The sequence below is a fragment of the Agelaius tricolor genome, unplaced genomic scaffold, assembly GCF_023055355.1.
Source record: "Agelaius tricolor isolate 1412-34295 unplaced genomic scaffold, bAgeTri1.0.p SCAF_32, whole genome shotgun sequence".
NCBI lineage: Eukaryota > Metazoa > Chordata > Aves > Passeriformes > Icteridae > Agelaius > Agelaius tricolor.
In genome coordinates, this window is record NW_027269292.1 from 4,257,081 (window position 1) to 4,284,981 (window position 27,901).

The 27,901-nt window shown below is 51.6% G+C and overlaps 1 protein-coding gene across 5 annotated transcripts in view; it reads right to left on the reverse strand.

The window, feature by feature from the left end:
• Positions 1 to 5,727: 5,727 nt before the first annotated feature.
• The window catches only part of RGS9 (regulator of G protein signaling 9), a 40,879-nt gene continuing 18,705 nt past the window's right edge, over positions 5,728 to 27,901 (reverse strand). The window contains exons 9-19 of one of the 5 annotated variants that reach the window (XM_071451551.1): positions 27,028 to 27,090; positions 21,100 to 21,129; positions 20,449 to 20,510; positions 18,281 to 18,394; positions 17,267 to 17,382; positions 16,296 to 16,383; positions 15,648 to 15,786; positions 14,946 to 15,031; positions 12,709 to 12,823; positions 7,801 to 8,195; positions 5,728 to 6,990 (exon numbers count right to left, since the gene is read on the reverse strand). In XM_071451551.1, the coding sequence (XP_071307652.1) occupies positions 6,834 to 6,990; positions 7,801 to 8,195; positions 12,709 to 12,823; positions 14,946 to 15,031; positions 15,648 to 15,786; positions 16,296 to 16,383; positions 17,267 to 17,382; positions 18,281 to 18,394; positions 20,449 to 20,510; positions 21,100 to 21,129; positions 27,028 to 27,090 (1,365 nt within the window). In that variant the 3' untranslated portion in view covers positions 5,728 to 6,833. Of the gene's footprint in view, positions 6,991 to 7,800; positions 8,196 to 12,636; positions 12,824 to 14,812; positions 15,035 to 15,647; positions 15,787 to 16,295; positions 16,384 to 17,266; positions 17,383 to 18,280; positions 18,395 to 20,448; positions 20,511 to 21,099; positions 21,130 to 27,027; positions 27,091 to 27,901 lie in introns of those variants that run through there. The other 4 variants (XM_071451550.1, XM_071451553.1, XR_011683100.1 and 1 more) reach the window with 4 other exon arrangements.

Here is a 27,901-nt window from a genome sequence, read left to right on the forward strand (position 1 = left end):
TAAATTCCAGTCTTTAATAGGGGATGAGACCCAGACTGCCAAGAACCAAGGAGAGTTTTTGATGCAAATGAAAAGCGGCATTTAAGAAGTGCAAGTATCCCATAATAGAGCCCACACCACATTGCCTGGAGCTTCCAGGGATCCATCCAGCCTGGGACACCAGAGCAGGGGGGCTTAGAGGCCCCCTGAACTCATGGCTGACCTGGTTTGTGCTGGTGAGGCCTCAGGGCTCACACCACAGCCCCACATTCAACTGTTTCCAGTCAAAAAACACAGAAATTCCATCCTGGAGTCAGATCCAGACATTGACAGGCAGATGTGGCCATGCAGGGAAGGGATGAATTCCTTGGACCTGTTTTACTGACCTTTACTGATCCTGAAGGTTCCTTGGACTGGTTTTACTGATCCTACCCCTGCCCAATGTCCCAGGAAAGGGTCTGTGTTTCAGTGGGATTGATAAGGAAAGGCCATACTTGGAGAAAAAAATCTTCTGGCAAAGAATGATCTGGGACCATCACAGGGAGGAACACAAGTGATTCACACACCCACCGAGGAGTTGGGGATCTCCACACTCAAGCTCTCCATGGACACCCACTCCTGGCAGTGCCAGAGCTCCCCAAGGCACTGCCTGGTGGGTGAGAGGGAAGAAGCAGCTCTTGGAGAAGGCAGCAGCAGGAGCCAGGCGCTCCCTGTCCTCCCCACGCAGAGGGAAAGGAGCAGGACGGGTCTCTCTCAGCCCCAGCCAGCCAGAGGCTCCTCCTGGCTGCCCAGGACACAGTTCTGCCCTGGCAGGAGCTGAAGTGCTGAGGGCAGGCATGGGGTGAACCATGGAATCATGACCTTCAGGATCATCAAGTCCAACCACGACCATCACTAACCCAGGTGCCACATGCATGTGGGTTTTGAGCACTTCCAGGGGTGGTGACTCCATCAGTGACTCTGTGGTGACTCCACCTCCAGGGGTGGTCACTGTCTGCCTTGGGTTCCAGGCTGTTCCATGCTTTACAACCCTTGCCATGAATAATTTTTGTAAATCTCCAACCTAATCCCACCCTGGTGCACCCCCAGAGGATGAGGCTGCCCCTCATGCCAGGGGCAAGTGGGAGAGGGGAAGGTGGGAGCAGGGAGGGGCCTGGCACAACAGGGGAGTGACAGAGCAGGAGCTGGCCCTGGACAAAAGGCCCAGTTAAAGCTTCTCCTGCAAACAAACATCCCCACAGCCCAACTTTTTCAAAGATGGCTCAGGAAAGAAAAGGGCCACGGGATCGGCGGGATCAGCCTAAGTCATGTACATCTATTTAACAAGAAAACTCATTGATAAGCAAACCACCTGATGCTTGCACAGCAGAAAAGAAAACACCTGGTTCTGCCTGTGGGTTGATAAGCCAATATCTTTAATCTTTTTTTTTTTTCTCTTGATGACTGAAGTACACACTCTGTGCGGCCCCATGCTCCAGCCACATTGGTAATAGTAACAAAGCTTTGATGTCCCCCTCATTCAACAGAATGTTGTTTAGTTCAAAGCAAAGAACAGAGGCAATTCTTTGCTTTTAAATTATTAGCTCCCTAAGTCTTCTGTAATGATATAGTTTGACTGAAGTGTGCAGTTTATTAACTACATAAAGACGATATTATTAGAGCGGAGAAAGGCAGCCGAAAGTTTTGCCTTTCAGCTCAGCAGCAGGGGTTTTTGATACTTTGATCTCAATCAATGCTAAATGTCTTTGTGAGATAGAGGGAGCAGCAGAAATTACCTTTGGCACCATGACTACATCAATTATTTAGTTCTTTTTCTTATAAATTAAAGTGTTCTTCAACTTTTACCCCAATTTTTTCTTCCTCTTCCTCCTCTTCTTTTTTTTTTTTTCTTTTCCCTTCAGTTATTTGGGGGGGTGGGGGGAAAAGCTGACTGGGAGAAGTCTGGCTGTGAGTATTAATAAAAATTCCACTGACCTTTCCCAGTCCTGGTCTGGGAGGGTCTTCTCTGTGTGAGGAGGTGGATTAATGGGAACAACAACAGCAGAAGGGGGGCTCAGGGTAATGTGCTGTTTAATCAAATGACTCTGTAGGCTCTTATTCCAAATTTGTCTATATTTAGCCTAATTTCTTTTTTTTGTTTTGTTTTGTTTTGTTTTCCCCTTGGTCTTTTCCAGTATTGCTATGGAAAAATGGGACACCTGACAAGAAAGGTGGAGGGACACTATTTACAAGAGCAAGTGGTAACAGGACAAAGGGGAATGGCTTCCCACTGCCAGAGGGCAGGGTTAGATGGGATATTGGGAACATGTCCTTCCCTGGGAGGGTGGGGAGGCCCTGGCACAGGTTTTCCATAGAAGCTGTGGCTGCCCCATCCCTGGAAGTGCCCAAGGCCAGGTTGGAGCACACTAAGATAGTGGAAGGTGTCCTTGTGGGACTGACTGGGCTTTGAGGTCCCTTCCAGCCCAAAGCATTCCATGATTCCAGGACTCCTGAGGCTGAAAGCAGAGCTTGCAGAGGGCCAGACCTCAGCCCTGGGGCTGCAGCAGCTGCCTGCACTCTGGTGCTGGATGCAGGAACTCTCATTAAAGCCACTGGTGTCAGGTGATCCCACCCAGAGCTGTCACCAAGCCCTACCCACACAGAACTCTTGTCCAGCCTGGAGCTCATCCCCTAAAGCCAAAAATAAACCATTCCCACAGCTGATTCATCCCATCCCAAGAGGGGTGACAGACTCCTTCCCTGGGACAGAGGGAACCCAGCAGGATGGGACTGGAGGGGAGCGAGGATAACGCAGCTCCGTGCTTCTCTTGGATCACAACAAACGAGTGGATGTTTCAGTGGGATTTGTGCTCTTTCGGTACTTCAGGGAGAGGCTGGAGCAGAGCCAAGGGAGAAGGGTATCCCTGCAATCTTGGGGACAGCAGCTGGTGCCTGGGCTCAGTGCTGTGGTGTACCAGAGTGTGTTAGAAACCACTGGAACCAGAACCTTGGCCGGGAACACGAGCAGCAGGACCACAGAGGTGCTGAGGAGATGCCTTTAAACCAAGATTTAAAACACTGACCTCTGGCCAGAGAAATTCTTTGTGAGCATGAACTAAAAGAGGTCTTTGCAGAGGTGTTGAGGCATGAACTATGGGAACTTCAACATATTTATGTATAGGATGTGTTGGAGAACAACATAATTCTGTTTTCATGGTAATCAAAGTTTTGCAAGAAGGAGGACTTGAGACAGTGTGCTGAGCTGCTATGGCAACATGAATTTTAAAAAATAAACTGACTTGCAAGAGCTTATCTCTTCCTCTTTAGTGTGGTGCAGAACAATCTGGGAACTCTCTACCTGAAAGGGATCCTGTGAGGTGCTCACCTCTGCTTCTGGGCCAGGTGTATTGAAAAATGCATAAAACATATCCCTCGTGGCAAGGGGAAAATTATTCCATGCCTGGCTTTGCACCCCAAAGAGCCAAGTCACGGTGATTCTGTCACTGTGTGTTTATCTCAGCTCAGATTCTCAGATGTTGGGGTGGATGCAGCACGAAGCACTTGGGCTGTGCTGGCATCCTATTCTGGGAGCAGGGTGGGCTGCCAGGCGCTGCTCAGGGCTGAATTCCACCCACGGCAGGCGTTTCCAAGAGCACCATGACGTGGGCTCGGCTTACAGCTCGGCTTTCAAGCCACCCGCACAAAATGTAGCGGCAGCGGTGTCAGGAACCCTCCCTGACAGCTCCTTTCAGGAGGGGATGCTGTGAGGAGCTGTCACGCTCTGAGTCAGCTGTTCTTCCAGGGCTGGCATTCCAGGCAGGAAGAGCCTGCTTGAAGAACCATCCCAACCACGCCGCCTGCCAAAACCACACTGGGAATCCCATGGGAACCAGCCCTCTCCCGAGCCAGCTGGTACTTCCTGCTCTTGAGGCCTGATCCTGCTGGATGCTGAGCATTCTTTGTTCCATTTTTAAATTAATGAGGCTCGAGCAATGCACAATCCCAGAGCCCAGGGAAGAAACAGCTCCCTGGTGTTTTCAGCACTTCGACCCAGCTGGAGAGGAGAGGGAAATGTCAGGCTTGAAGGAGATATGAGAGATGCCTGGAGAACAGGTCCATAACCTGGAGATTTCAGCCAGCTTCTCTGAGCTGGACATGCTCCCACACAGAGCTCTCCTCCCCAGCACAGGTGTGACTCCCAAAACTGGCAGCCCCATCTCTGCAGAGAAGGATGAGGCTCACCAGCGTGGGACTCGCTCCCATCCTATCCCAACAGTGTCCCCTTGAGGCTGGTGGCTGAGGCAGCCTGGGAAGAGCTCTCATGGAGGTGCAGGGGAACCCCAGAAGCTGCTCCAAACAACAAATCCCAGCAGCTGTGGATCAGCCTGAGTGAAGGATGCTGGAGGAGCCCACCCCACAGTGGGCGTGGGACCTCCAGACCTGGGAGTGGAGCTCTTGGAGAACCACTCAGGTAAGAATCTCCTTCCAGCTTCATTCTGTGGATGTCCAAAGCTGGACCACTGCAGCCCATCCAGCAGCACCTGGGCCATAGGAGCTCCTCCAGCACCGAGGAGACAGAGTGGGAGGGTCTGTGCAGCCATGGGAGGCTGGAGAGAGGAGCCTCTGCAGGGGACACGAGGCTCCCTCGCTGCTGCTGCTGCTGCTGCTGCTGCTGCTGCTGGAATCTCCTTTCTTCTGGCAGCCAAGCAGCAGGGAGTTTTCTGAGAAACTGCCCACAGGGAGCGATCACTTTTTCCAGTCATTAACCTTCCACATCCCTCACATTACAGGAATACCTTGGATGTCTAAGTTGCTGCAGAGAGCTAATTCCTCCAGGTGACTCCAGGCAGTGATAAGTGGGCTCCTGCACAGCGAGGGGTTTGAAGTGCCAGAGCTGAAAGCGCTCCCAGCTCCGGCACGCCAGGCCTCCAGCAGGGGACACAGCCTCAGATGTCACAGCATGGGGGCAGGAGGGGCCTCTGGAGCTGTCATTTCCAACTGGAGGAGCCAAGGAAAAAGGAAGGGGACCAAGCACAGGCTTGAGATGCCCTGTGCCCCCAGGGAAAAGGGCTCTGGTTGAAGGATATTGAGGGAAAAGATATTTAGAAGATATTGGGGAATAAAAATCAATGCCCTGAAGGGATAAATGTTGGGAAGAGCCAGTGCTGGCCTCTGGGATAGGTGTGTACCTGGCTGCACTGGGTGTCCCAGCCCTGGCAGAGCAGCAGATTTGCATCTGAACTCTTTCCTCTGGAGTGGAAGATGAGCACGAGGAGTATTCAAAGGCAAGGAGGTGCCCAAGAGAAGCCTGAAACCAATGAGAGAAGTATTTACAGTAGGATGGCTCTTATCATATGTACATAATATTAAATATAATATTCTTTTCTCTGACAAATCATGTCTTCCTGTTGTGTCTCCTGGATTACACATCACCAGCATCCTGCCAGGAGTGGCTGAGTAACAATACTCACACAAAAAATTGCAGAAGACACCAGATTTGTCTCTCATCAATAACAGATGTCCCTGTCAGTGGCAGCAGAGCAGGCCCAGGTCCCTCTGACAGAGCAAAGCCACCGAGAGCCAACGTGTGTTTGTACAAGAGGAGCACCATGGCAGTGAGGGCCAGCAGCCTGGGAAAGACTCTTTGGAGACAGAAGGAGCCTTCTGATTTTCCCAAATTGCCCTGTGATGGGAAGTGTCAGCCCAGACCTGGGGGCAACAGGGAGCACTGAGTGTGTGTGAGGACAGATTTAAATCCCACAGCAGGACTGAGCATGTGGAACCACATCAGCCACACAGGAAAGACTCCATTTATAATCAGAAAGTACAAAACAGCAACATCAGAAGTCACAGGTCATGGCCAAGGTACAGAACAGGGACCCACAGCACACACACACTGAGGAAACTCATCCAGGGAATAAAACAACCACCTTCAAACACTGACACAAGGGAGGCAACAATCCAACACTCAATATCAGCACTGCCTGTGGCAACACATCATGCCACAGGCAGTGCTGATATCCCAGCATCAATCCCAGTTTGGAGGGGCCCAAAACACCAACAGGGATTTGGCTTGGATCTCCCCAGGGGTTGCCAGGTCGAGCCATGGTTTCAAACCCATGCACTGAGAAGCTGGAGCTAATGCAGGAGAGCTCTGCACTCCTTGATGCCTCTGGGATCATGTTTGGTTTGGATGAAGGAAAGATGCTTTGCTACTCAGCATCTCATGAGGGGCACTCCATTTTCCCCAGCCTCTTAATCAGCACGTTTTCAAATTAAAAAATTGTAATTAATAGGAGGTGGGCCCAGGCTGGGGACACAAACACGCCCCAGTTTTGGCACTGAAGTCTGAGTCCTGCCCTGCCAGCCCCCTCCAGCCCAGCTCCAGCTGTGCTGTGTTCAGTGTGCTGACACCTCATGGCCGAGGCAGAAACTCTGATAAGAGCCCATTTCCCAGGACATCACCCACACGTCCTCCATCTGCTCCAAGGCATGAAACCAGGCTGGTTTATCGATGAGTTTGTCATGAGCAGAACTGAACACAGTAAAGACAGGAAAGAAAACCAGTCCAGAGAGGCTTGGAGCTTTTGGATCACAGACAGCTGGGCACACCAGGGGCTGTTATCCGGAGCTGTGGTGGTCTGGGTGTCCCTGCTGCTGGAGGATGGCTCCAACACACTTCTCCACCGTGTGCTGAGCCATGCATGGCAAACACTGCAGTCCCAGGCCTAAAACCAGGGGCTGTTATCCGGAGCTGTGGTGGTCTGGGTGTCCCTGCTGCTGGAGGATGGCTCCAACACACTTCTCCAGCGTGTGCTGAGCCATGCATGGCAAACACTGCAGTCCCAGGCCTGGCAGGAGTGTCCATGTCGGGGTTACCCTGCTCTCCCCTGCCCCGTGGGGGTCTCCCAGGGGCAGATCAGCTCCTTTGCAGAGTTCTTCCGAGCCCGGGGCTGCCTGTCCTCTCCCTGCCCGGAGCTCCCGGGGCAGGCCGGGCTCTCCGGAGGCGCGGCCGTTCTGACTTGGAAGAAGCTGCGTTGGGAAACACAAACTCATCACACACACACACACACACACACACACACGGCGCTTTTTGATGTGCTCCGAGGCGGCAAGCGAGCTTGGCTTTGAGATTTCCACTGCTCCAGCCCCAAATCCCAAAGCAAAACTCCCGGGCATGAGCCCACGGAGAGGGAGGACGAGGGCAATGTGCGCTGCCACTGCTTTGAAGCTGCAAGGCCGCGTGACAGAGCTCCGGAGCCAGGTAGAGCAGGAGCCCTCAGGTTTGTGCTCTGGAATTTATAATGTGGACTCATCCACTCGGCCAGCAGCAGAGGTGGGTTAAACGGGATCAGGGACATGCTGCTCCTGGTGAGGGACATGGCCCGGGCTTGGTTCCTGCAGGGGCCGCCTTTCCAGGCAGAAATTCCCCATCTCTGCCCTGGAATGACAGACACTTAGCGACTGTCGCTCAAGATTTCCCCTCGTCACTTCTGGTTCTCCTCTGACTTGAAATCACGAAACCAAACCTGAGTCAGTGCTCAAGAACACTGAGGTTTTCCAAATTCAGGGATTAAAAGTAAAACCTGGGGTTTTGCACCCTGATGAGGAGGTGCGACAGTAGCAGAGGCACAGCCAGCACGGGCTCCTGGCCCGCTCCCATCGGAAAACTGCAGGAATGGAGACAGGGAAGGGCCTGGGTTTGGGGCAGGTGTGGCAAAGGTGACTCCCAGACAGGTTCTCAGGGACTTCTCCCTCTGGCTAATCCCAAACCGAGCCGGCCCGGAGCCGAGCCCTGTCCGGCTGTGTGTTCGTGTGTCCGTGTGTCCGTGCGCTGCTCACCTGCTGACCGTCCTGCTGTCGGGCCGCAGCCGCCGCTCCCGCCCGCCCAGCGGCTGCACCTTGCCGTGGGGCACGGCCGGGCCCCGGGCCGGCAGCGAGCCCGGGCTGCCCGAGCTGCGGCAGCCGCTCCGCAGGAAGCGCGCCCAGGCCCGGGCGGCCAGGCGGGATCTCCGGCCGCCGGACTGGAAGGGGCCGGGGCCGGCTGCCCGCGGGTCCGGCCGGGTGCCCGCGGCGCTGCCCAGGGCCCGGCCGATGGGTGAGGGACAGGCGGGGCCCCGGGGCAGGGCTGAGGGCTCGGGGAACACGGGAGGCACGGCCTGGGGCGATGCCGGGGTGCCGGGGCCGGGGCCGGCATAGGCAGCCGGGCCGGGGGAGCAGGAGGCGAGGTGGGCTGGCTGTGGGGAGGAAAAGGAGAGAGGCTCGGTCAGGTCTGGGGTGACACCCGGGGTTCCCCAGGCTTCTTCATGAGGAGAATCCCGCTCCTTCTTTGGTGCTGCCAGGAGAGAAGGGCTCAGCTGGGAGGCAGCTCCAGCCACCCCAGCCATGCCTGTGTCCATGTCCCTCTGTCCTGCAGCTCTGGCCATGCCAGTGCCTGTGTCCCTCTGTCCTGCAGACCCAGCCACCCCCGCCATGCCTGTGTCCGTGTCCCCCTGTCCTGCAGACCCAGCCACTCCAGCCATTCCTGTGCCCGTGTCCCTCTGTCCTGCAGCTCTGTCCCCCCCAGCCCTCTCCTATGCCCTCTCCTATGCCCTTCCAATCTTAATCACAGTAGCCTTCCTTACGCTAATAGAGCACAAAATCCTAAGCTACATACAAGGCCTAAAGGGCCCAAACAATGTTGGCCTTTTCGGGCTCCTACAACCCCTGGCAGATGGTGTGAAACTATTCATCAAAGAGCCTATTGGACCATCAACATCCTCTCCAATCTTATTCATTGCAACCCCAATACTGGCCTTACTCCTAGAGATCTCAATCTGAACCCCATTGCCCCTCCCATTCCAGCTCCAGCCACCCCAGCCATGCCTGTGCCTGTGTCCCCCTGTCCTGCAGCTCTGTCCCCTCCAGTGATGCCTGTGCCTGTGTCCCTATGTCCTGCAGCTCCGGCCACACCTGTGCTGGTGTCCCTCTGTCCTGCAGCTCTTTCCCCCCAGCTATGCCTGTGCTGGTGTCCCCCTGTCCTGCAGCTCTGTCCCCTTCCCTTCCCACTGCCAGAGCACTGGGCTGTCACACCTTGCCTGCGGGGTCACTGCTGCCACCACAGCTCCAGCGAGTGCTGACAGATCCAGCCCCGCACCTGCCAGGATGCTGGAGGGGCCACCAGCCTGTGTCATTGCTCACCACCATTAGCTGCAGGCATGGAGGAGGCTGTCATGCCAGGAATGTGATCTTGGTTAGGGACAGCACAACCATGTCACACCCACGGCAGCACCAGGGCCGGGAACAGCCCCTGAGCCCCAGCCCACCTTGTAGTACCAGTGACATCTCCTGATGGAACCCCAGTGTCCCTGGCTGGGGCTGGGGAGGCTCCAGCCCAGCTCAGCCAGCCCTCAGGACAAGCCCCAGCACAGACTGGACAGGACAAGGACAGCACATGCTGCATGCCACGTCCCCTCCCATTTCTCAAGGACTTAGTCCCAGCAAAATGAAATGCAGCTCAAGTGTCCAGGGAGAGGAGCTGAGAGCAGAGGCACACACAGGACATGCACACACACATGCAGAGATGGCACAGAGAAGGATGAACACACTGAGACACCACAGAGAAAGATGAACTCGGATCTTTTTCTATTTTCTACATTTATTTTTATTAGACAGATGAACACATGGAAGCCATGGCCAAAAAAAAAATTAAACAACACATGGAAACAAACAATTTCTCAGCTGGCACAAAGTGAAGTTCAGCTTGTACCAGGCAACTTTCCTCTTTGGGGACTGAGCAGCAGAGGATGAGGAGCAGAAGCTGGGCTGTGACAGCTCCATCAGCCTGTGGCAGGGCAAAGACAGCTCCTGCCTGGGTGTGAAGGATGGCTGCTTGTTCCACATGCAAAAACTGGTGTTCCACATGCAAAAACTGGTGTTCCACATGCAAAAGCTGGTGTTCCACATGCAGTAACTGGTGTTCCACACAGTAATTGGTATACCACACAGAGTAACTTGTGTTCTACAAGCACTGACTGGTGTTCTACATGCACTAACCGGTGTTCCACACAATAACTGGTGTTCCACATGCAGTAACTGGTGTTCCACAAGCACTGACTGGTGTTCCACAAGCACTGACTGGTGTACCACACACAGTAACTGGTGTTCTACATGCTTTCACTGGTGTTCCACATGCAGTAACTGGTGTTCCACACAATAACTGGTGTTCCACAAGCACTGACTGGTGTTCCACAAGCACTGACTGGTGTACCACACACAGTAACTGGTGTTCTACATGCTTTCACTGGTGTTCCACACAATAACTGGTGTTCCACAAGCACTAACTGGTGTTCCACACACAGTAACTGGTGTTCCACATGCAGTAACTGGTGTTCCACACAGTAACTGGTGTTCCACAAGCACTGACTGGTGTTCCACACACAGTAACTGCTGTTCTACATGCTTTCACTGGTGTTCCACACAATAACTGGTGTTCCACAAGCACTGACTGGTGTACCACACACAGTAACTGGTGTTCCACACAATAACTGGTGTTCCACAAGCACTGACTGGTGTTCCACACCAGTTCCTGGTGTAACTGGTGTTCCACAAGCACAGTGACTCCCGAGCATGCAGCACAAGCCATGGCAGGGGAGCAGCGATGCCAAGCAGAGATGATAAAAAATCAGAGAAAGGAATGGATAACAAGCAAAGCAGCAGACAAAATAGAAGTAGAATCAGAGGGACTGACGGGAACACACAGATTTGTTATTTATTATTTACACCCTGACTTGATCTTCCACATGTTACTACATCCTGGCAATCCCAACATGCTCAGTGCTCCATGTTACACAAACTCTGCAGAGGCTCCAGAGCTCATCACAGCCCAGTGCCTTTGGGCCAACCCTGCCAGGTTCTGGAGAGTCTTCCAGTGCTCTGATGTCCAAGTATGCTGAGGGTGCTCAGCACCTGATGTAACAAAGCCTTGGGGTTTAAATTTGAAAAAAGGCAGCCTGAGCCTGCTCCCCTGTCCAGCAGTGCAGAATGTGCCTGTGCTTCCAGCAGGAGTGAGAACAGCCTCAGCACACACATCAGAGGGAAGGCCTGGGGTGACTCAGTTTGAATTCCTCTGAGGTTTATCACTGATGGGGGAAGGAAGGGCAGGACAACCTCTGTGGCTCAGCCACAAGTGGAGGAGAGGAGTGACACCAGATCAGAGTGTCCAGCCCTGATCCTGCCACGAGGAGGGCCAGAGTCACTGTTGGGGACACAGTGACATCATGACTGTCCCCTGTTCACAGGGAGTTGCCCTGCAAGGACCCCAGGGCTCCAGGGCCTGCATGCACCCCCCTATCCAAGGGCTCCCACTCCCTGCCAGCTCTCTCCAGAAGCTGCCCCATCCCTGGGGGTGCCCAAGGCCAGGCTGGATGTGGCTCTGAGCACCCTGGGATAGTGGAAGGTGTCCCTGCTCATGGCAGGGGTGGAATGAGATGAGCTTTAAGATCCCTTCCAATCCAAACCATTCTGGGATTCTGTGATCTCCCCTCTTCTGTAAAATCCTACCAGTATTAAAAAGGGATGAACAATGTGAACTGGAGAGAGGCAGCTTCCCAAACCTCAGTGCTTCCACCCAGTTCCTTTCCTTGCCCAGAATTTTAACAAACAAGGAAACCTTTCTGTCCCTTCAATTCCCTTTACTGGGCTTTGCAGGAATCTTCACACTTCTGGTAACCATTGGCCTGGTCCAGGCATGCTGGGCTTTTCCAGCAAGGCCTGGAATCTTTATCCCTGAGCTCTTTAGCACTAATGTGGTATTTCAGCTTGCCTTATTCTACAAAGCAAAAGAAAAAGAAAATACTACCTAAAGTTGAAATCTGCTCTTAACACCTCTACCCTGTTCTCCCTTGCCTCTGGGCTACAAGCCAGTGACAATTGCAGCTACCTCCTGCTGGATTTTTAACAACAGAAAATAGAAGAGCAGGAAAAAGACAAGACAAGAGGTGGGAAGGACTGGATAAAATCTCTCTTGGCTCTGGCAAGGAGCAGCTCTCTGCACCTGCACACCCAGCTCACAGCCCAGGAGTCACAGGGAGAGCAGAGCAGAGCTTCCTGCTGATCATCTCCAGCGTGCCAGGGGATGTGGGAGCGTCATTCAAATTCAGAAGGTCAGCTAAACCTTCAGAAATGCTCCTGCTACTGCTCCCACGAGCAGCTCTTGTGCCTGTGGTGCTGGCTGGAGGTGCAGGACTCTTGGAGTGGGGGTGTGCTCCTCTCAGGGGGTGCCAGATGCAGCCCCTGGGAGGGTGCAGAGCCCCCCATGGGATGGAGGCCGGCAGGGACAGTCTGGGCTGGGCCACCTCGCCCTGCTCCCTGCAGGCTCATCCCCTTAGGGCCAAGGCAGGCTGGTCTGAACCCACTGGGGCACAGCTCTGCCCGGTGCCACCCCACTCCTGGAGCAGCAGGGGCCGGCGGCCGGGCTCTGCCGCCTCCCGGGGCTGTGGAGGCATCTCCCACCGGGTGTGCGGGGTGCTGCCCCCGAGCCTGGCACAGCAGCAGCCGGCATGCCCGGGAAGGGACATCTGCTCTCCAGCAGCCATGGCAACGTGCGGGAGGCAGAGCCGGCCTGGGAAAGCTAAAGCAGCACTGACACCTTCAGGAAGGGGAGACGAAGCTCAGCACAGCCTCGCCTTGTCTTTTCCCTGCGGGGCTCAGAGCCTACTTGGGAGGAGCTTCCTTCTGGAGCTGGTTCCTGCGATCCAGCTTGCTCATGACCTGCGTGATGTCCACGGTGTTGGCGGCTTCCCTGGCCTTGGCCTCTTCCTCCTGCTGCCTCAGGATGATGGGGCTGGGGCTGGAGCGGAGGTGGCGGCGTCCGAACAAACCCGTGCTGGGCAGAGAGAGGGCAAGGACAGGGTTACTGAGGAGAAGGGCACCAAAACCTCCCCCAGGCAAGCAGAGTGACCCAGCAGGACAAGCTGGGACACAGAGATGGCCAGAGGAGTGCAAAGTGTTTTAAACAGCACGGGGTGAGTCAGTGTCACACACAAGCTGCAGGACTGCTAAAAGTGTCCAAGGCCTGCTGCTGAGGGCACACAGACACTCATCAGAGCAGACCCACATTGTCACAGACATCTTCTATGAAAAATCCTTTCCTTAAGATTTTTCCTCCTGAGAAGCTGAGAGGCCTCAAGAACAAAATGTAACCAATGGTTATCTGCTGCTGTGGAATGCAACAGGTGCATCTGGGATTGGTCTCATGTGGCTATTTCTAATTAATGGCAAATCACAGGACAGAGTCCAAGCCACAAGCCTTTGTTATCATTCTTTCTTATTCTATTCTTAGCTAGCCTTCTGATGAAATCCTTTCTTCTATTCTTTTAGTATAGTTTTAATATAATATATATAATAAAATAATAAATCAGCCTTCTGAAACATGGAGTCAGATCCTCATCTCTTCTCTCATCCTCAGACCCCTGTGAGCACGGTCACACCCACATCACTCCTTTGTTGTGTTTGCACATAACTCACACTCAGGGTGAAGCCAAACTCCTCCCATCCATGGAGTTTTCTCCAGTGCCCTCGGGAAGATCAAGGCAGGGACCAGTGTGGGTGCTCCTGGTGTCTGTGATGTCCCCAAAAAACACCTACTGCCTGCTCCAGCAGCACCCAGCAGTGGGAACAGGTGCCAAGCCACCTCTGCATGAGGCACCACCTCCAGCTTAATGGGATGCTGAGGTTTGGGGGGGTCCAGAACCAGCACTGACAAACACCAAGGCAGGATCAGCTTAATGGGATGCTGAGGTTTGGGGGTCCAGAACCAGCACTGACAAACACCAAGGCAGGATCACTGGGATCAGCCAGGTTCTGCCAGTGTGGCTCAGGGAACAACTGACCTAACCCCAGGTCAGGCAGCAGCAGGGCTCTTCCCACTGACTTAACACAGGCTTTAGATGAAACAACAGTGTGAAAGTCCATGATTCCTCTTTATTGCCTGCTAGGTTGATGAGTGGAACAGAGAAACAAACACCACACAGGCTGGCACTGCACGCTCAGCTTTAGGAGCAGCTGCAGCTCAAATGGCCTGAATTTGCTGTGTAACCTTCATCTTGCTGGGAAAAAGCCATTTCCAAGGCCATGCACCTTGTGCCAGCTGTCACTCCCAAGGTGCTGCTTGTTCCCAAATGCCACCTTCCCTGACACCAGGGGTGAGCTTTGTCCAGGCAGAGATGAGCAGATTGTCACAGACACATCTTATGAAAAACCTTTTTGACAGGATTTTTTCTTCTGAGAAGCTGAGAAGCTTCAGAAACGAAATGTAAACAATAATTATTTGCTGCTGTGGAATGCAACAAGTGCATTTTTGATTGGTCTATGTGAGTTGCTTTCACTTGATAACTAATGACAGCTACTTGTGTCGAAGCTGTAAGCAGTCACAAGATTTTATTATCATTCTATTCTTTTTTTTTGCTAGCTTTCTGATGTTTCTTTTCTATTTCTTTAGTATAGTTTTAACATATCATTTTCTTTTAATATAATATATATCATAAAATAATAAATCAATTTTCTGAAACTTAAAGTCAAGATTCTCATCTCTTCCCTCATCCTGAAACCTCTACAAACACTACCACACAAATCCCATGGATTTTCCCAGACCTTGGGTCTGTCTCTGCTCTGGCAGCCAATGTTTGGTGGGCAGAAGTTTTCCCATGCTCAGGACACCAGTGCTGTCTCCTTCCAGGAAAGGAGCCCTGAACTAATTCAACAATCCCAGCCCTTCTCAGCAGACCCAGCAGAGAAGGCAGCTGAGCAATCAGCAGCTCCACTCCTGTTCACAAGCCTTTTCCAAAGGGCTCATGAATAAACAGCACCATCAGTCTCAAAGCGAAGTGCAACATTTTATTTAATTAAGAGAACATCTAAATCATCATAATTTTGCTGCAACTTGGGCTTTTTCTACCCTTGCTACAACAAGAAAAACAAACCCCACAATTACAGCCAGTTTCACTTGCCTTTTTTTGACACCCTCTTGTGGCACAACAGCCTTGGCCAGCATTTCCTTGTATATTGGAGACTTTAAATAGCGGCCATAGGAGTCCTACTAGGAGAAAAAAGAGACACTGGTAGTTATGGGCTGCAAACACCCTTATTAAAATCACCACCAAATACAGCTGCTCAGGAGCCAGGGAGGCTGGGAACTGGATAATCTCCCCCAGCAGCTCAAGGGACTTTGCATCTTTCAGGCAAATGTAGCTATTTAAACCAATATCCTTTCATCTGGCTGTAAAATTCCCAGGATTTTCCATCTCACAATAAAGCTTCACAGGTAAGACCCAGATCAAAAGATCTGAATGAAGCTTAGCCTGGGCCAGCAGGGTCTCAGAGTCACTGCAAGGTGAGGAGCTTGTGTTCCAGGAGCCAAACTTTTCATCAGTGGGTGAAAATCAGGCCAGTTCTGCTGCTTGCAGTGCATGGAAGCTGGAATTGAAAGCAGGACTTGCAGCAGCCACCTGACCCCCACCACCTTGGGGACAGGCTGAGAGGGAAGGAGCAGCAGCAAAATACCAATGCCTGAAGCAGCACTTGCTTCACTCAGCAAATTTGAGGGAATTTCAAACAAAAGCCCCTTGGAAGGGACAGCTGATAGCACACAAAGGCTCTGGAATGCCCAGAGGGCTGGAATCCCCCTCAGGCTCTGGCAGCAAATAACAAACCTTTTTCATCAGCATGTAGATGTGGGTCTGAGCAGCGTCCAGAACATAACGATGAGGGTGCTCCAGGCCCTTGACTGTGATGCCCATTGTTTTGCCATCGATGTTAATCCAGCGCCTTGCTCCTGGAGCCAGGAAGAGCCTGCCAGGAGGAGGAATCAACAGTGCCATTAGCAGCTGGAGAATTCACAGACTCCTGTCTATGCATGAATGAAAAAGTCCCTTCAGCTCCCTGCTGCAATTTGCTGTCCTGATCTTGGGCAATCAATGTTCTCTTCATCAGAGACTCAGTGCACTCACTTGCTCTTGCACATAATATAAGCCAAACTTTAGGTCACTGGAAGCAAAAAACCTCTCCCCACTTTGCTTGTGGCAGCCTCAAGAACTTTGCTATTCCATACCAATATTTAAATTACATCCTAAGACTGAAATATAACAGAGAACAGAGAGGAAAAGTAAATATATACTTAAAAAACATTTCTACTTTCATCTCCAAAAGCTCCTTTCCTGTGTGGGGACAAAAGACAGCCACATCTGATAATAGCCTGCATGTAAAAATCTTAGGAATAAATCATTTGGAGAATGACAACCTGTGGAAGGTGATGGGACTCATGCACAAAGAGTTAAAGAGTGGAAAATTTTCACACTCACTTGTAGATTTCTTCTGCTTTTTCTTTGACCTTGGATTGGTCTCCATACTTGAGATCCTCACAGGCTTCCCAGAAACCCAGATTCTCTCCTGCATGACATGGGCACAATCAGCAGAGAGTGAGATTGAGGAAAACACAATCCCATTTATTAACTCCTGGATTTGTTTGGCACAATTTGCTGGCCCCAAACCAGTCTTTCCAATTGACTGAAAGAGGAAAACAGCTTTCCCCTGTTCTCTGCCCACTGACACCTCTAAGAACCTGTGAGCTCAGCCAGTTCCAGCTCCTCTGGGAGCAGTCAGAGAATCATGGAATGCTCTGGGGTGGAAGGGACCTGAAAGTTCATCTCAGTCCCATGGGCAGGGACACCTTCCAAATATCCCAGGCTGCTCCAAGCCCTGTCTGACCTGGCCTTGGACACCTCCAGGGACGCAGGGGCAGCCGGAGTGTCGCTATAGGACACGAAACAACACGAGCGCTCGCACCGCTGCTCTCAAGGTGAAGAAAAGGGAAGTTTATTTTCTGATTCCAACATTTATAGTTTTCCAAAAGTGACAGTGGATTGGAGGGTGACAGTGCCACCTCTCCAATGACACTGGACAAACTAACAGTCTATCAAATTTCTCTTCTCCCATAAAAGAATGTAAAACAGTAAGTTATTTACAGAAAGTGTGTGAGAAAGTTTGCTACAAGAATGCAAACATCAGAAGGCTTAGAAAATCTTAGAAAATCTTAAAAAAGCAGGGCGACACCAGAGCTTCTCTCGGCACCCTGTGCCAGGGCCAGCCCACCCTAACAGGGAAGAAATCCTTCCTAAAATGCAATGTAAGCCCTCTGGGGCTGTCCCCAGGTGGGGACACGCCGGGCTGTACCGTGTGTCCTGTGCCACTAGATGGAACCGCCTGCCCTGGCTGCACAGCCTGCAGCAGCCGTGTCACCTCAGCCTGGGGACACAGGGACACTGCCACCCACCGCTGAACTCTTTCTTCAGGAAGATCTGGAAGTTCTGGCGGCCTTTGGGGTCCCGGATCAGCTCGCTGAAGTTGAAGGCCCATCGCTCCACGCGCATCCTGGTGGGCACCTCCACCCTGTGGGGAGAGCACACACAGCACCGCTGCTTCCTCTGATCAGCAGATTAATTAAAACCAAAATGCCCTTTGCTGCAGTGCCAAGGGGCTTCTCAGCATTCTCTTGTTTTCCAGAGTGGTGTAATGAGCTCCTGAAGTCAACCCACTAAGTAAGTTGTAATTAAACAACTCGGGCTGCAGTGGGATGAGGATTTAACTGGGATTTCTGCAGCTCTCACAGTGACAGCCCAGGCCTGCCCTGAGGTTTGACTCAGTCCCATCCTGGAGGAGGCACTGGTGGCTGCCCAGAGCTTTGCTTCTCATGAAGGCACTCAGTGCAGGCATCCCCTGGGCATGTCTGCTGGGATACAGTGAGTCCAGGATTGCTCTCAGAACCACTGAGATGCTGGAAGCTCCAAGGCCCGAGATGCCACCATGTAATTTGCAAACCCTACCCAAAGGGAAAACCAAGGCTCCATCCCAGAGAAGGGATGGAGCACCAGTGTGTGCCTCCCACCCAAAGCCTCTCCTAAGGAAGCCTGAGGGGTGAGCAGAGAGCCAGGGGAGCAGCTGGACCCTGAGCTGCTCCTGTTCCACTCCAGGGCTGCTCAAGGTGGAGCAGGACTCATCCTCCACTCATCCCAGGGAGGATCAGACCCATCAGCAGGGATTGAGTGCACACTCCCATCATCAGCTCAGCAATTCCTGTGATGTTAAGGAAAGATCCACTTGAAGAAAGCAGTGCAGAAAGTTCAGCATGGAGTATTCCCAATTTCAAAATAAGTTTGAAAGGGAACACATCTCTACTTGTGAGCAGAGATCAGATACCACAACAAAAATCAGTGGTTCCCTTTCCTGATTTCTATCAGTATAAAGGTCACTGTAAACCACAGGCAGGCAAAACAACAGAAATACATACAGCTTTGCATTGAGGTCCCAAAAGTCAGGGTCATCTGATATCCAAGGGTTGCTGGGGAGACATCCAGACAGGATGGGATCATTGGAGAGGAACTGCTCAGAGTACTTCACAACCCTGCAACAAATCCAAAACCAAAATATGAATTTGGAAGGCAGAATTACAGCCAGCCCCATTATAGCCAAAAACCAGATTACAGATCTCCTCAGAGGTGCAGGACTCTCAGCACAGGGATCTGGAAGGTGGCCCCTGCCTTCCTAGAAAAATCAATTCATTAGCTCAGGTAATCTTTTCCATTTCCCAGCAGAGGTCTCCTTTTGAAGCAGTGAATTTGTCAATTCAAATACAAGGAGGTACAAGACTCTTCCACCACCTCCTTCTGCCTTTTCATTTTAAGGAAGAGAGATTTAGGACTCTCTTAAGGAGAGTTTCTGTCTCCTGTTCTCAGCTGGCCAGGGCCTGATCCTGCACTGCTCTGGGGGGAAAGTGTCAGGGAAAGGAACACAGGGGTTGTGCTCACCCAGGTGGGTTCTCTGCAGCCTTCCCATGGGCCATGGGAGAACTCAGGGAGCTCTGGGAAAGTCAGGGAATGCTGAGGGCTCATCCCAGCTTCTCCTTTCCTCCATCACCTACCACAGGGCTCTGTGAGTGGCTCTGAGGGCTTGGCACAGAGCAGAGCTGTCTCTCTCCCATCAGGAACCAGACAAACACTTCTGCTACCTTCTAACTTGGCCAGGCTTCTAATTACAACTGATTTCACTAATGTCCTGGAATTTTAGCTCCAGCCTCCCTTTTTCATTCTTGAAAAAAAAAAAAATCCTCTGGTTTCTGCATTTAAAATTCCTTCCAGGCCAGAATGCTTTCATGTGCTCAGAGCTGGGAGTGCAGGGTCCAGGAGCCCATTGCTAACAGGCACCTTGGCACACATCCTGCAGTTATAAAATGCTCCTGCCCAGAGCAAACCACAGGGCTGGCACACAGCTGCTCCATCCTCCCTTCCCACTGGGAATGCCAAGGCATCCAGCACCTGCACTGGGCACTCCAGCCCATGATCAAGCAAATCTAAACCTGTCAGCTCAGGTACCACTGCTGTGTGGTCTTGAAGAGCTTTGCAGCTTCTCCTAAATCACTGCAATGCTCTGAAGCATGCACACTGCCCAGTTGCTGCTCATATCCCCATTGATAATAATTTGATTTGGACCCAACCCTGCAGCTGACACTTTGGAGTTCCAAAGTTCCTGAGATTTTTGATCTAGGTGATAAGCATCATCCCACCAGAACTAAAGAGAGAAAAAGCCCCACTGCCAAAAATGAAACACCACAAAGTTCCTGGAAAGCAGCCAGGGGTCCCCAGCTCCAGCTCACAGTCTGGAGAATTGAGGCAGCAGAGTTTTAATTGAGCTGGAAGTCAGTGACAAAATGAGCAGAGCTGCTGATGCCCTGCAAGTGGTGGCTCTCAGAAGACTCTCTCTTCCACCCATTCCATTCATCCAAGATGATTCCCCAGGGAACTGCTCTGAGCACCTTGTTTATGTCAGCTGGGACAGGAATACCTGGTGCCAATGGCAGTGCACCAGGAGATGCTCAGGCTGCACCTCAAGGAGCCTGGTCAGCACAGGAGGAATGCCTCTGACAAACACACCAGTGCCTAAAGCCAGGGCTGGAGGCTTCACCGAGAATGTGATCAGGAAACACTCCCACTGGGAAGGGGAATTGCTAATTAATTGCTTGGATGCTCGTGGGGAGGCTGTTTCCCTCTGCAGGTTACACAGCCAGAGATGAGCACCACCACGGGGCAGGGACAGCCAGGGTGGGGACCAGTGACAGGAGGGTCAGTCTGTCCTGCTGGTTGCTCCTCCTGAGGACAGACACACTGCTGGATCCTCCCCTGGGATCACAGCTGACCAGAGCAGTGTCAGCACCTCCTGATCTCAGTGGGATTCTCAGCCCAGGGCTTGGTGCTGCTCTGCAGCAAAGCTCCCAGGGAGCCTCTTCATCCTCCTGGGACTCTGATCCCCCCTCCTCCTCCCAGACAGCCCAGACAGCACTGGGCCACCACATGGATCCCCTGGCTGAGTCACCAGCTGCCAGAGCAGACAGCTTCATCAGCTCATCAGGAGATAAGCACTGCAGACTAATTAATGTGTGGACAGAAGGAAATCAGGACTTACCCTCCAAGAGAGACAGAAGATTTCACTCTGGTCTTCAGGATAGCCTGCTGATAGTACATGATCTGAGGGGATCAGACATGGCCATGGTTAGGAGCATGGAGGCTTGAAGATAAGGCCTATCTAAACCTCAGACAGGTTCTCTCCCACATAGTGGGGCTAATTACAGCAGGGACTGCTTCTTCCCTAATTGCTGGATGTCCAAGGAACCCCAGGATCCCTGAATTGTCTCAGTAAAATATCCGTTTTCACTGAGCTCACTGCAAACATCAGAAACTCACTTTGCAATGTGCAAGTAATTAAAAAGCACTCCCCATGTTATATAGAAATTGAATAATAGCTCCCATCCTCAGCACCTACAAATGCTCTGGATGATTTAGCATGTAATTATCATTGATTCCTGGCTGTCTCTGTGCTGGCGCCACCGTGATTTCCCCACCACTAATTTTGATCTATTGGATTTCAGCCCTGGTGTCTGTCCTTGCCAGAGCCTTCCCGTCACTGGGAGAGCTGCAGTGGGAGGGAATGTCCTGAAATTACATTGATAAAAGCTCCATGAGGCAGGGATTCTGCTTTTCAAAGAGCCAATGCCCTGCACAGAGGGCCTTGAGCCACACAGGATGAACACTGAGAAGTGAGGGAAGCACCACTCACCTCTCTCCTGTAGAATTCCATAGTATTTTTCTGTAAAATATATTAAAAAAAAGAATCATTACATTGGGATGGGTGCTTCTTACACTTGTGTTTTTTTTTTTTTAGACATGGAAACACCGTTGCAGCGCTGCCGTTGTGCAGCACTCTCCAATTAATTCTGATTACAATTAAAATCAAACACAGCAGCTGAGCTAATCAGGGTATCATCAAAGCTAAGAGCATCCCCACACGGTAAATTGTCCCATTAGCTGTATTTACTGTTTAGCATTGCTTCTCCCATCACAGGCTGCCTGTATGCCTTCAATTAAGGGGTTATTCTAATGGAGCTAAAATAGATTCATTTACGAGACACAGATTAGATCATTCAATATTAGCTAAAGGAGACAGGAACCAACACATTGCAAAATATAAACACCACAATTAAAAGCCTCAGAAGCAGTATCTGCTGTGCAAAGGGTGTTTAGGTTGTGATTTGAATAACTCAGCCTATGTTACATGTCATCCACAAATGAGCAGGCAATCGAAGGCAAGGAATTAACTGCAGGGTGTTTATTCACACAGCTTCCTTTGAAGCACAGTTATTTGTGTGGAATAAACTGCAGAAGGGAGAAGGAAAGACAGGCTAAGTCAGGGATGCTCCCAGCAAACCTTTAAAGGCTCAGGCACGGTTTCAGTTGCTCAGCTCCTGTTTCAGTCAAGACCTGCACCCCAAAATTATTCTATCAAACAAACCCTGTGGCAGGTGGGGGTCTGCAGAGTGCCTTGGAGAAGTGCAGTTTGTGAGGGATGAGGGATGAAGATTCTGGTACTGAATGGCACAGGCAGCTCTGCTCTCCCCTCACCTCCCCAGAGACCCCAAACTGCCCCTGCTTTGGGAAAGGCAGGATGCTCCCCCAGGGCTGCTTTGTGGGGACACTGATTTGCTTTTGCACTTTAACCATCACCAGTCCTGCTCAGGAGGGAGAAACTCTTCTCCACAAGGCAGAAAAACACCCCAATTTTGCTGACACTTGGTTCTGAACTCACCATTTCAGCAGCCAGAAATGCAGCAGAGCCCAATCCCTACAGCACCACCTCAGAGCCAGCGCTGACCCTGACTCTGACCCAGCCTGGCCACCAAAAAAAGCCCTCCCAGTGGTGTTGTGAGGGGAGGAAGCTTTTCCTGCTGGGAATACCATGAGCAGCTCTGAGGGGCAGCAGAGCCCATCTCAGCAGGGACAAACAGGGCAGCAAAACCCAGCAGTGATGCTGTGCTGGCCCCTGTGGGACACATCAGGGCACAGAACAAGCTCTAGGACAGCAGGATCCTTGCTCACAGGGCTGTACAACCTCCCCTGCTGATTCACAAGCTCCTAGGACACCCTGATAAATGATGGAGGAGCTGAGGAACAGCTTTTCAGCCTTCTCTGCTCTCAGCTGCATCCCTGATTCCAGGCCACGTTCCATTTCTTCCCCTCATTTCCAGAGTGTCATTGTTTCAGACAGACTGCAGAAATGGAAGGGAAAAATCACCTGTTTGCACAGAGAGATTTATTGCATTTACTGCCCTAAAGTGTCCTGTTTGGAGACCTGTGTTTGTGCCCTCCTGCACAACAGGAGTTCACTGTCTCCCTGGGGAATCTGAGACACAAACCAGGCCTCATCAGATCTACAAGTGCCAGCTGAAGGGCTCCATTTGATGGAACTTGTGGCTAGAGCAGTGATTTCAACACGTTAAAATCATTTTAAAAACCCCTATTTTCTTCCACTTTTTTTTGTCAGCTGGGGCCTCAGGCAGGCCTGGTGCAGTGGGGAAGGAGAAGTGGGTGCTGGCACAGTGGCTTGAAGGCAGCTCACGTGGCAGGAAAGTGGTGTTATCTTCTAGAGGGGCCTGAGGGGCTGGCAGCACACCACACACACACGAGACAAACAGCTGTGGGAAAGAGAAAGAGAGCACAGTGAGTGAAATGTTATACAGAGACACAAAGGGGTCAATTAAAATGCCATCACAACAGGAAAATTATATGTGGGTGAAGAAAAATCAGCAAACAAGGGAAGATTTTTTTTTTTTTAAGTGCCCCACACAGCAAGGATGCCCTCCTGGCACAGTCTGTGTGGAGGGCAGCTGCTCCTGGGAAAACAAGGGGGGCTTTGCTGGGGGGCTCCAGGTGGGGAGGGGATTTGCCCCAGAAAGGGGCTGAGCATCTCTGAGCAGTGGCACAAACTGAACTGCAGCAAATCCAAGGGGAGCCCAGGGCTGAACACCCTGGGAGGCTGCAGGTGCTGCCTGTGCTCAGCCCCTTCCAGTTCTCAAATCAGCAGAAACTGGGAGGAATCTCAGCTATTTCACCCCAGAGCTGCTCACAATTTCATTTCCCTTTCTCCCAGTGCCCCCAGTTCCCAGTTCAGAGCTGCTGCAAGTGGCCCTGAGCACCCTCCATGTCCCAGTGAGCACTGCCAGCTGTGCCCACCCTCCCTGACCCCCACTGCTGACTGCAGCCGTGCCAAAGTGCCCTGCACCACCCACCCACCCTGCCTCATTTGGAAGGAAATCATCTTTGGAACAAAAGAGTGGTTTCTCATAATGAGATTAATTTTGCAATGCCCTTAATGAGTGACTTATCCCAATTACTGCAGCCTCCAAACCAACGTGGCAATTACTGCAAGGCCTCAGTCTGTCCCAAGTGAGTGCCACGAGCTGTGCCACATCCTGTGACAGCCCTGAGACAGCCCCTGGCACTGGGACACCCTGAGTGCCACCAGCTCTGTGCTCCTGGGCACTGCAGAGCCAGGAGCTGCTCAGAGCCCTGCCTGGAGCTGATCCCATGGCTGAGGCCAGCAGCTCCTACAAGAGCTGGGATTTCTGCTCATTCCCAGCCTCCTGTTTGCTCTTCTGCCCATGGGAGACTTCCTGCCCACACTGGGGAGATGATGCTCATGGTGGTTTTGCCTCCCTGTTTCCAGAGCTCATCAACACCTGGAAACAGCTGTGGGTGGATGCCTGGAAGGAGCTGGGAGTGAAGAAGGTTCTGCAGAGCTTGTTTGGGACCAGGACACTGCAGTTCCAGCCTCACTCTGCCCTCCATGCACAGAGCTTGGCAGGCTGAGGCTGATCCCTGGAATCCTGTGCAGGGAATTGGTCACTGAGAGCAGGGCAGAGCAGCCCAGGCTCCCTCCAGAGCTCTGGGCAAGGAAGATCTGCCCTGGGTAAGGAAGAGCTGCCTCTGGACAAGGAAGATCTGCCCTGGGTAAGGAAGATCTGCCCTGGGTAAGGAAGAGCTGCCCCTGGACAAGGAAGATCTGCCCTGGACAAGGAAGAGCTGCCCCTGGACAAGGAAGAGCTGCCTCTGAACAGGAAGATCTGCCTCTGGACAAGGAAGATCAGCCCTGGACAAGGAAGATCTGCCCTGGACAAGGAAGATCTGCCCTGGACAAGGAAGATCAGCCCTGGACAAGGAAGATCTGCCTCTGGGTAAGGAAGAGCTGCCCTGGGTAAGGAAGATCTGCCCTGGGTAAGGAAGATCTGCCTCTGGGTAAGGAAGAGCTGCCCTGGGTAAGGAAGATCTGCCTCTGGGCAAGGAAGATCTGCCCTGGGTAAGGAAGATCTGCCCTGGACAAGGAAGATCTGCCTCTCCAACCCTGCAAAGTGCAGCCCAGCTGTCTCTGCCCATCCCAACACCCCTGCTCAGTGCAGCCCTGCTCTTCCACTCTTCCTGCAGAGGCAAATCCTGACTCTGGCATTGGATTATCCCAACATTCATCTCCACTGTGCTGGTGCATCCAGCCCTGCAGCTGGAAATCAATTCTGCCCCCAGCTTTGTTCAAATGGCCATTTTGCCCCTGTTTATCTCCCTGTGCTTTCCAAACTTGTGATGATGCAGCAGAAGTTTATCTGGCAAACTGGCAGGGATTTATGAAATTAAAGGCCAGCAATGACTCATTGATCTGTGGCTGATTTGCTGCACCCAAACCAGGGCACTTCATTCAGCAGCCCCTGAGTGCAGTACAGGGATTTTGGGGGGAGTTAAAGCTCTTTCAGGAAGACTCTGGTTCCAGAGGCAGAGGCTGTGCAGACTCCTGCAGGCACTCAGGGGTCATTCTCAAGCACTGAGGCTTGGTGTGAGCTGGGAGCCAGCAAAAAAAGGCTAAAACATCCCTTAATTAGCTGTTCAATGGGTGGCTACTTCCACCTGACTCCTCCTGCCCATCCACAACCCCTAACTCATTGTAAGCACCAGGTTTGCCCATGGGTTAGCAATAAAAGCCCTTCAAAGGAGTTTGAGCACCTGTTTATCCCCAGAGGACCCCATCTGTGAGGGAGGAGCATCCCACCAAAGGGTCTGAGCAAGGGAAGGAGAGATGTTCATGCTAATGTCAGCCTCAAAGAAATCAGGAATTCATTCTTTTCTTTCCTTCTCAACTGCCAAGACAAAAAACTCCATAATTTGGCCAACAAAGTGAGGGCAGATTGAGAAGGAACAGGGACACAAATCAGAGGTTGGCCCATTCTTTCTGCAGGGACAGAAACCAGAGCTTGGCCCCTTTATTCTTCCAAAGACTGCTGAGCCACAGGTGTTGGTGAGAGCAGCCTGCAGAGGACAAAAATGAAGCTGCTGGTCCAAAAGGGGCTCCATGAGGGCTCTGGGCTGTCTCTTGTATTCTCCATCACTCTTTCAAAAGCAAAAGGAGGAGCAAGGAGAACCTTCCCTCCTCAGAGAAGGAGAAGGGCAGGGAAGTCACCCCAAACTGTGTCCTTGGGCTTCTGCCCTCCTTGGAGCCTCCCCTGCCTCTCATGGCCAGGGGGGAAGTGGGCAGAGATCCCTCAGCTCCCTCCCCCTGTGCTACCCAGCACTGGCAGCTCTTCAGGCCATTTGCAAACCCAAAATCCCTTCCATGTCAGCTGTAAAACTGTGGGTGAGAAGTTGGCTCACTCCTCTTTCTATCCCTCTCCCTTTCCACTACTTCTTTACTCTTAAAAAAAAGAAAAAGAGAAAAAGGCTTTTCAGCAGCTGCTACTTACAGCAAGAAAAAAAAATAAAATACACCCCAAGCCTACATTTTGCTCCTTTTCAGTCTCTATAGCAACAGAACACAGCTGGCCAAAGCAATTATCCTGCCTTGGCTGGAGATGTTTAAAGGCTGCTGCAGGAATGGGAAGTTGTGGGAGCCCTGTGAGAGTGATGGCAGAAACATTTGCATTGAATTGCTGAGAGATGTTTTGACTCTGCTTCCAAATGAACACTGCTAAGGGCACAAAGACAGGATCACCTCAGAGGGCTGATGGAGAAAGGGAACAGCAGCTCCAGCTGCTCATCCACTGACTGGATCTGTGTGATTTCAGACCAGTTCACCCAGTCACAGCCCTCACGCTGTTTCTCCATTCACTGATTCTGTTTCTCCTCCATTCACTGATTCTGTTTCTTTACGGTCTACAATATGCATTTTTGGCAACATTTTGTGTCTCCAAAACATTTTGTTGTCTCCACCACACCGACTTCTTCATCTTCTTACCACACATTAATTACCCTCTGGGAATTACTCTGTAATTTGATTTTAAACCTGGATCTTTGCACTGACACTTGACACCCCACAAAGTTCGTTCAGCCCTCATACAAAGGCAGCAAGGAGCACCTGGAGACAGAGGATTCCTCAGTTCAGCTTCACCAGCAGAGAAAACATGTCCTGCAGCCAAGCACTCACACTAACTGGTGTGGCAAGAAAGCTGACAAAGTCTTTTCAAGGCAGAAGAAGCTGCCAAGGCCTATTTTGAGGGCCTCACCTCCTGGGTGAGAGAGCCTCAGCCTCTGGCCTGTTCAGCTGCTAGAGCTGAGCTGACACACTCAGCCTGCAGTGCCCAAAAAATGACAACCCCAGGGACATTTTCTGGGTCCTCCCAGGCCATTTCAGTAGGTGTGTAAATAAAACCCAGCCCTGTCTCACCTGGTTTACCTTATTTTCATTGGGATCTGTGACACGGTCTAATCCATACTCGAGGGCGCTCAGCATGCCTGGCTGTGGTGAACAACAAACAAAGCTTTGTTACTCATTTGGTTTAAAGGCACAAATGCAGGAGGAGACCCCCAGGCCTCCACTGGCAGCAGCTCCCAGCCAGCAGTGCCTTGGGAACCCCCAGATTTGGGAATGCCCCTCTTGAAGCTGCAGCTGGACCTCTGTTCCTTGCAGCTTTGGGAACAGCCAATTGTGGGAATCCACAAAATCAGAGGGTTTGGGAAAGCTGCAAAAGGCAGCCTCAGAGACTGTAAAACTGTGATTGGAGCTAAGCAGCAGCCATGAGATTGGTCAGCAAAAAAATTATTTAAAAAGTAGAAAAGCAAGGACAAATAGAACAATGGTCTGTGTATTAATGCTTGTCTAGAATAACTCTCTAAGCTACAGAAAAGTTTATCTAGTGAGATATTAGGAAGTTTGAAGCTTAATAATGGAGCTCTGTGCATTGTGTTTGAAGGCTCACAAGCAGGTATTGTATTTGAAATAAGCAGGCATTGTTTAACCAAAGGTACCTGTGCTTATAGTGGTTGGATAGAACTACTGTCAATGTGCTTCTGCTTTGTGGGATTGGTCAAAACACTTTTAAAGTGAGGTGTAACATTAAGTTCTTTGTCTGCTGCCTGAGATGTGAGCTGGTGGCATCTTCCCATTGCCATAACCATGTAATGAGACTGAGCTGGAAAATAAACCAGCTCAAGGCTGCTCCCAGCAGTCCCATCCCAGCTGTGATTGTACACAGACCTGGCCAGCAATACCAAGGGAAGGTGGTGGGGACTCAGGGCAGCTCTGGGCTGGCCCTGCCCTGGCACTCAGC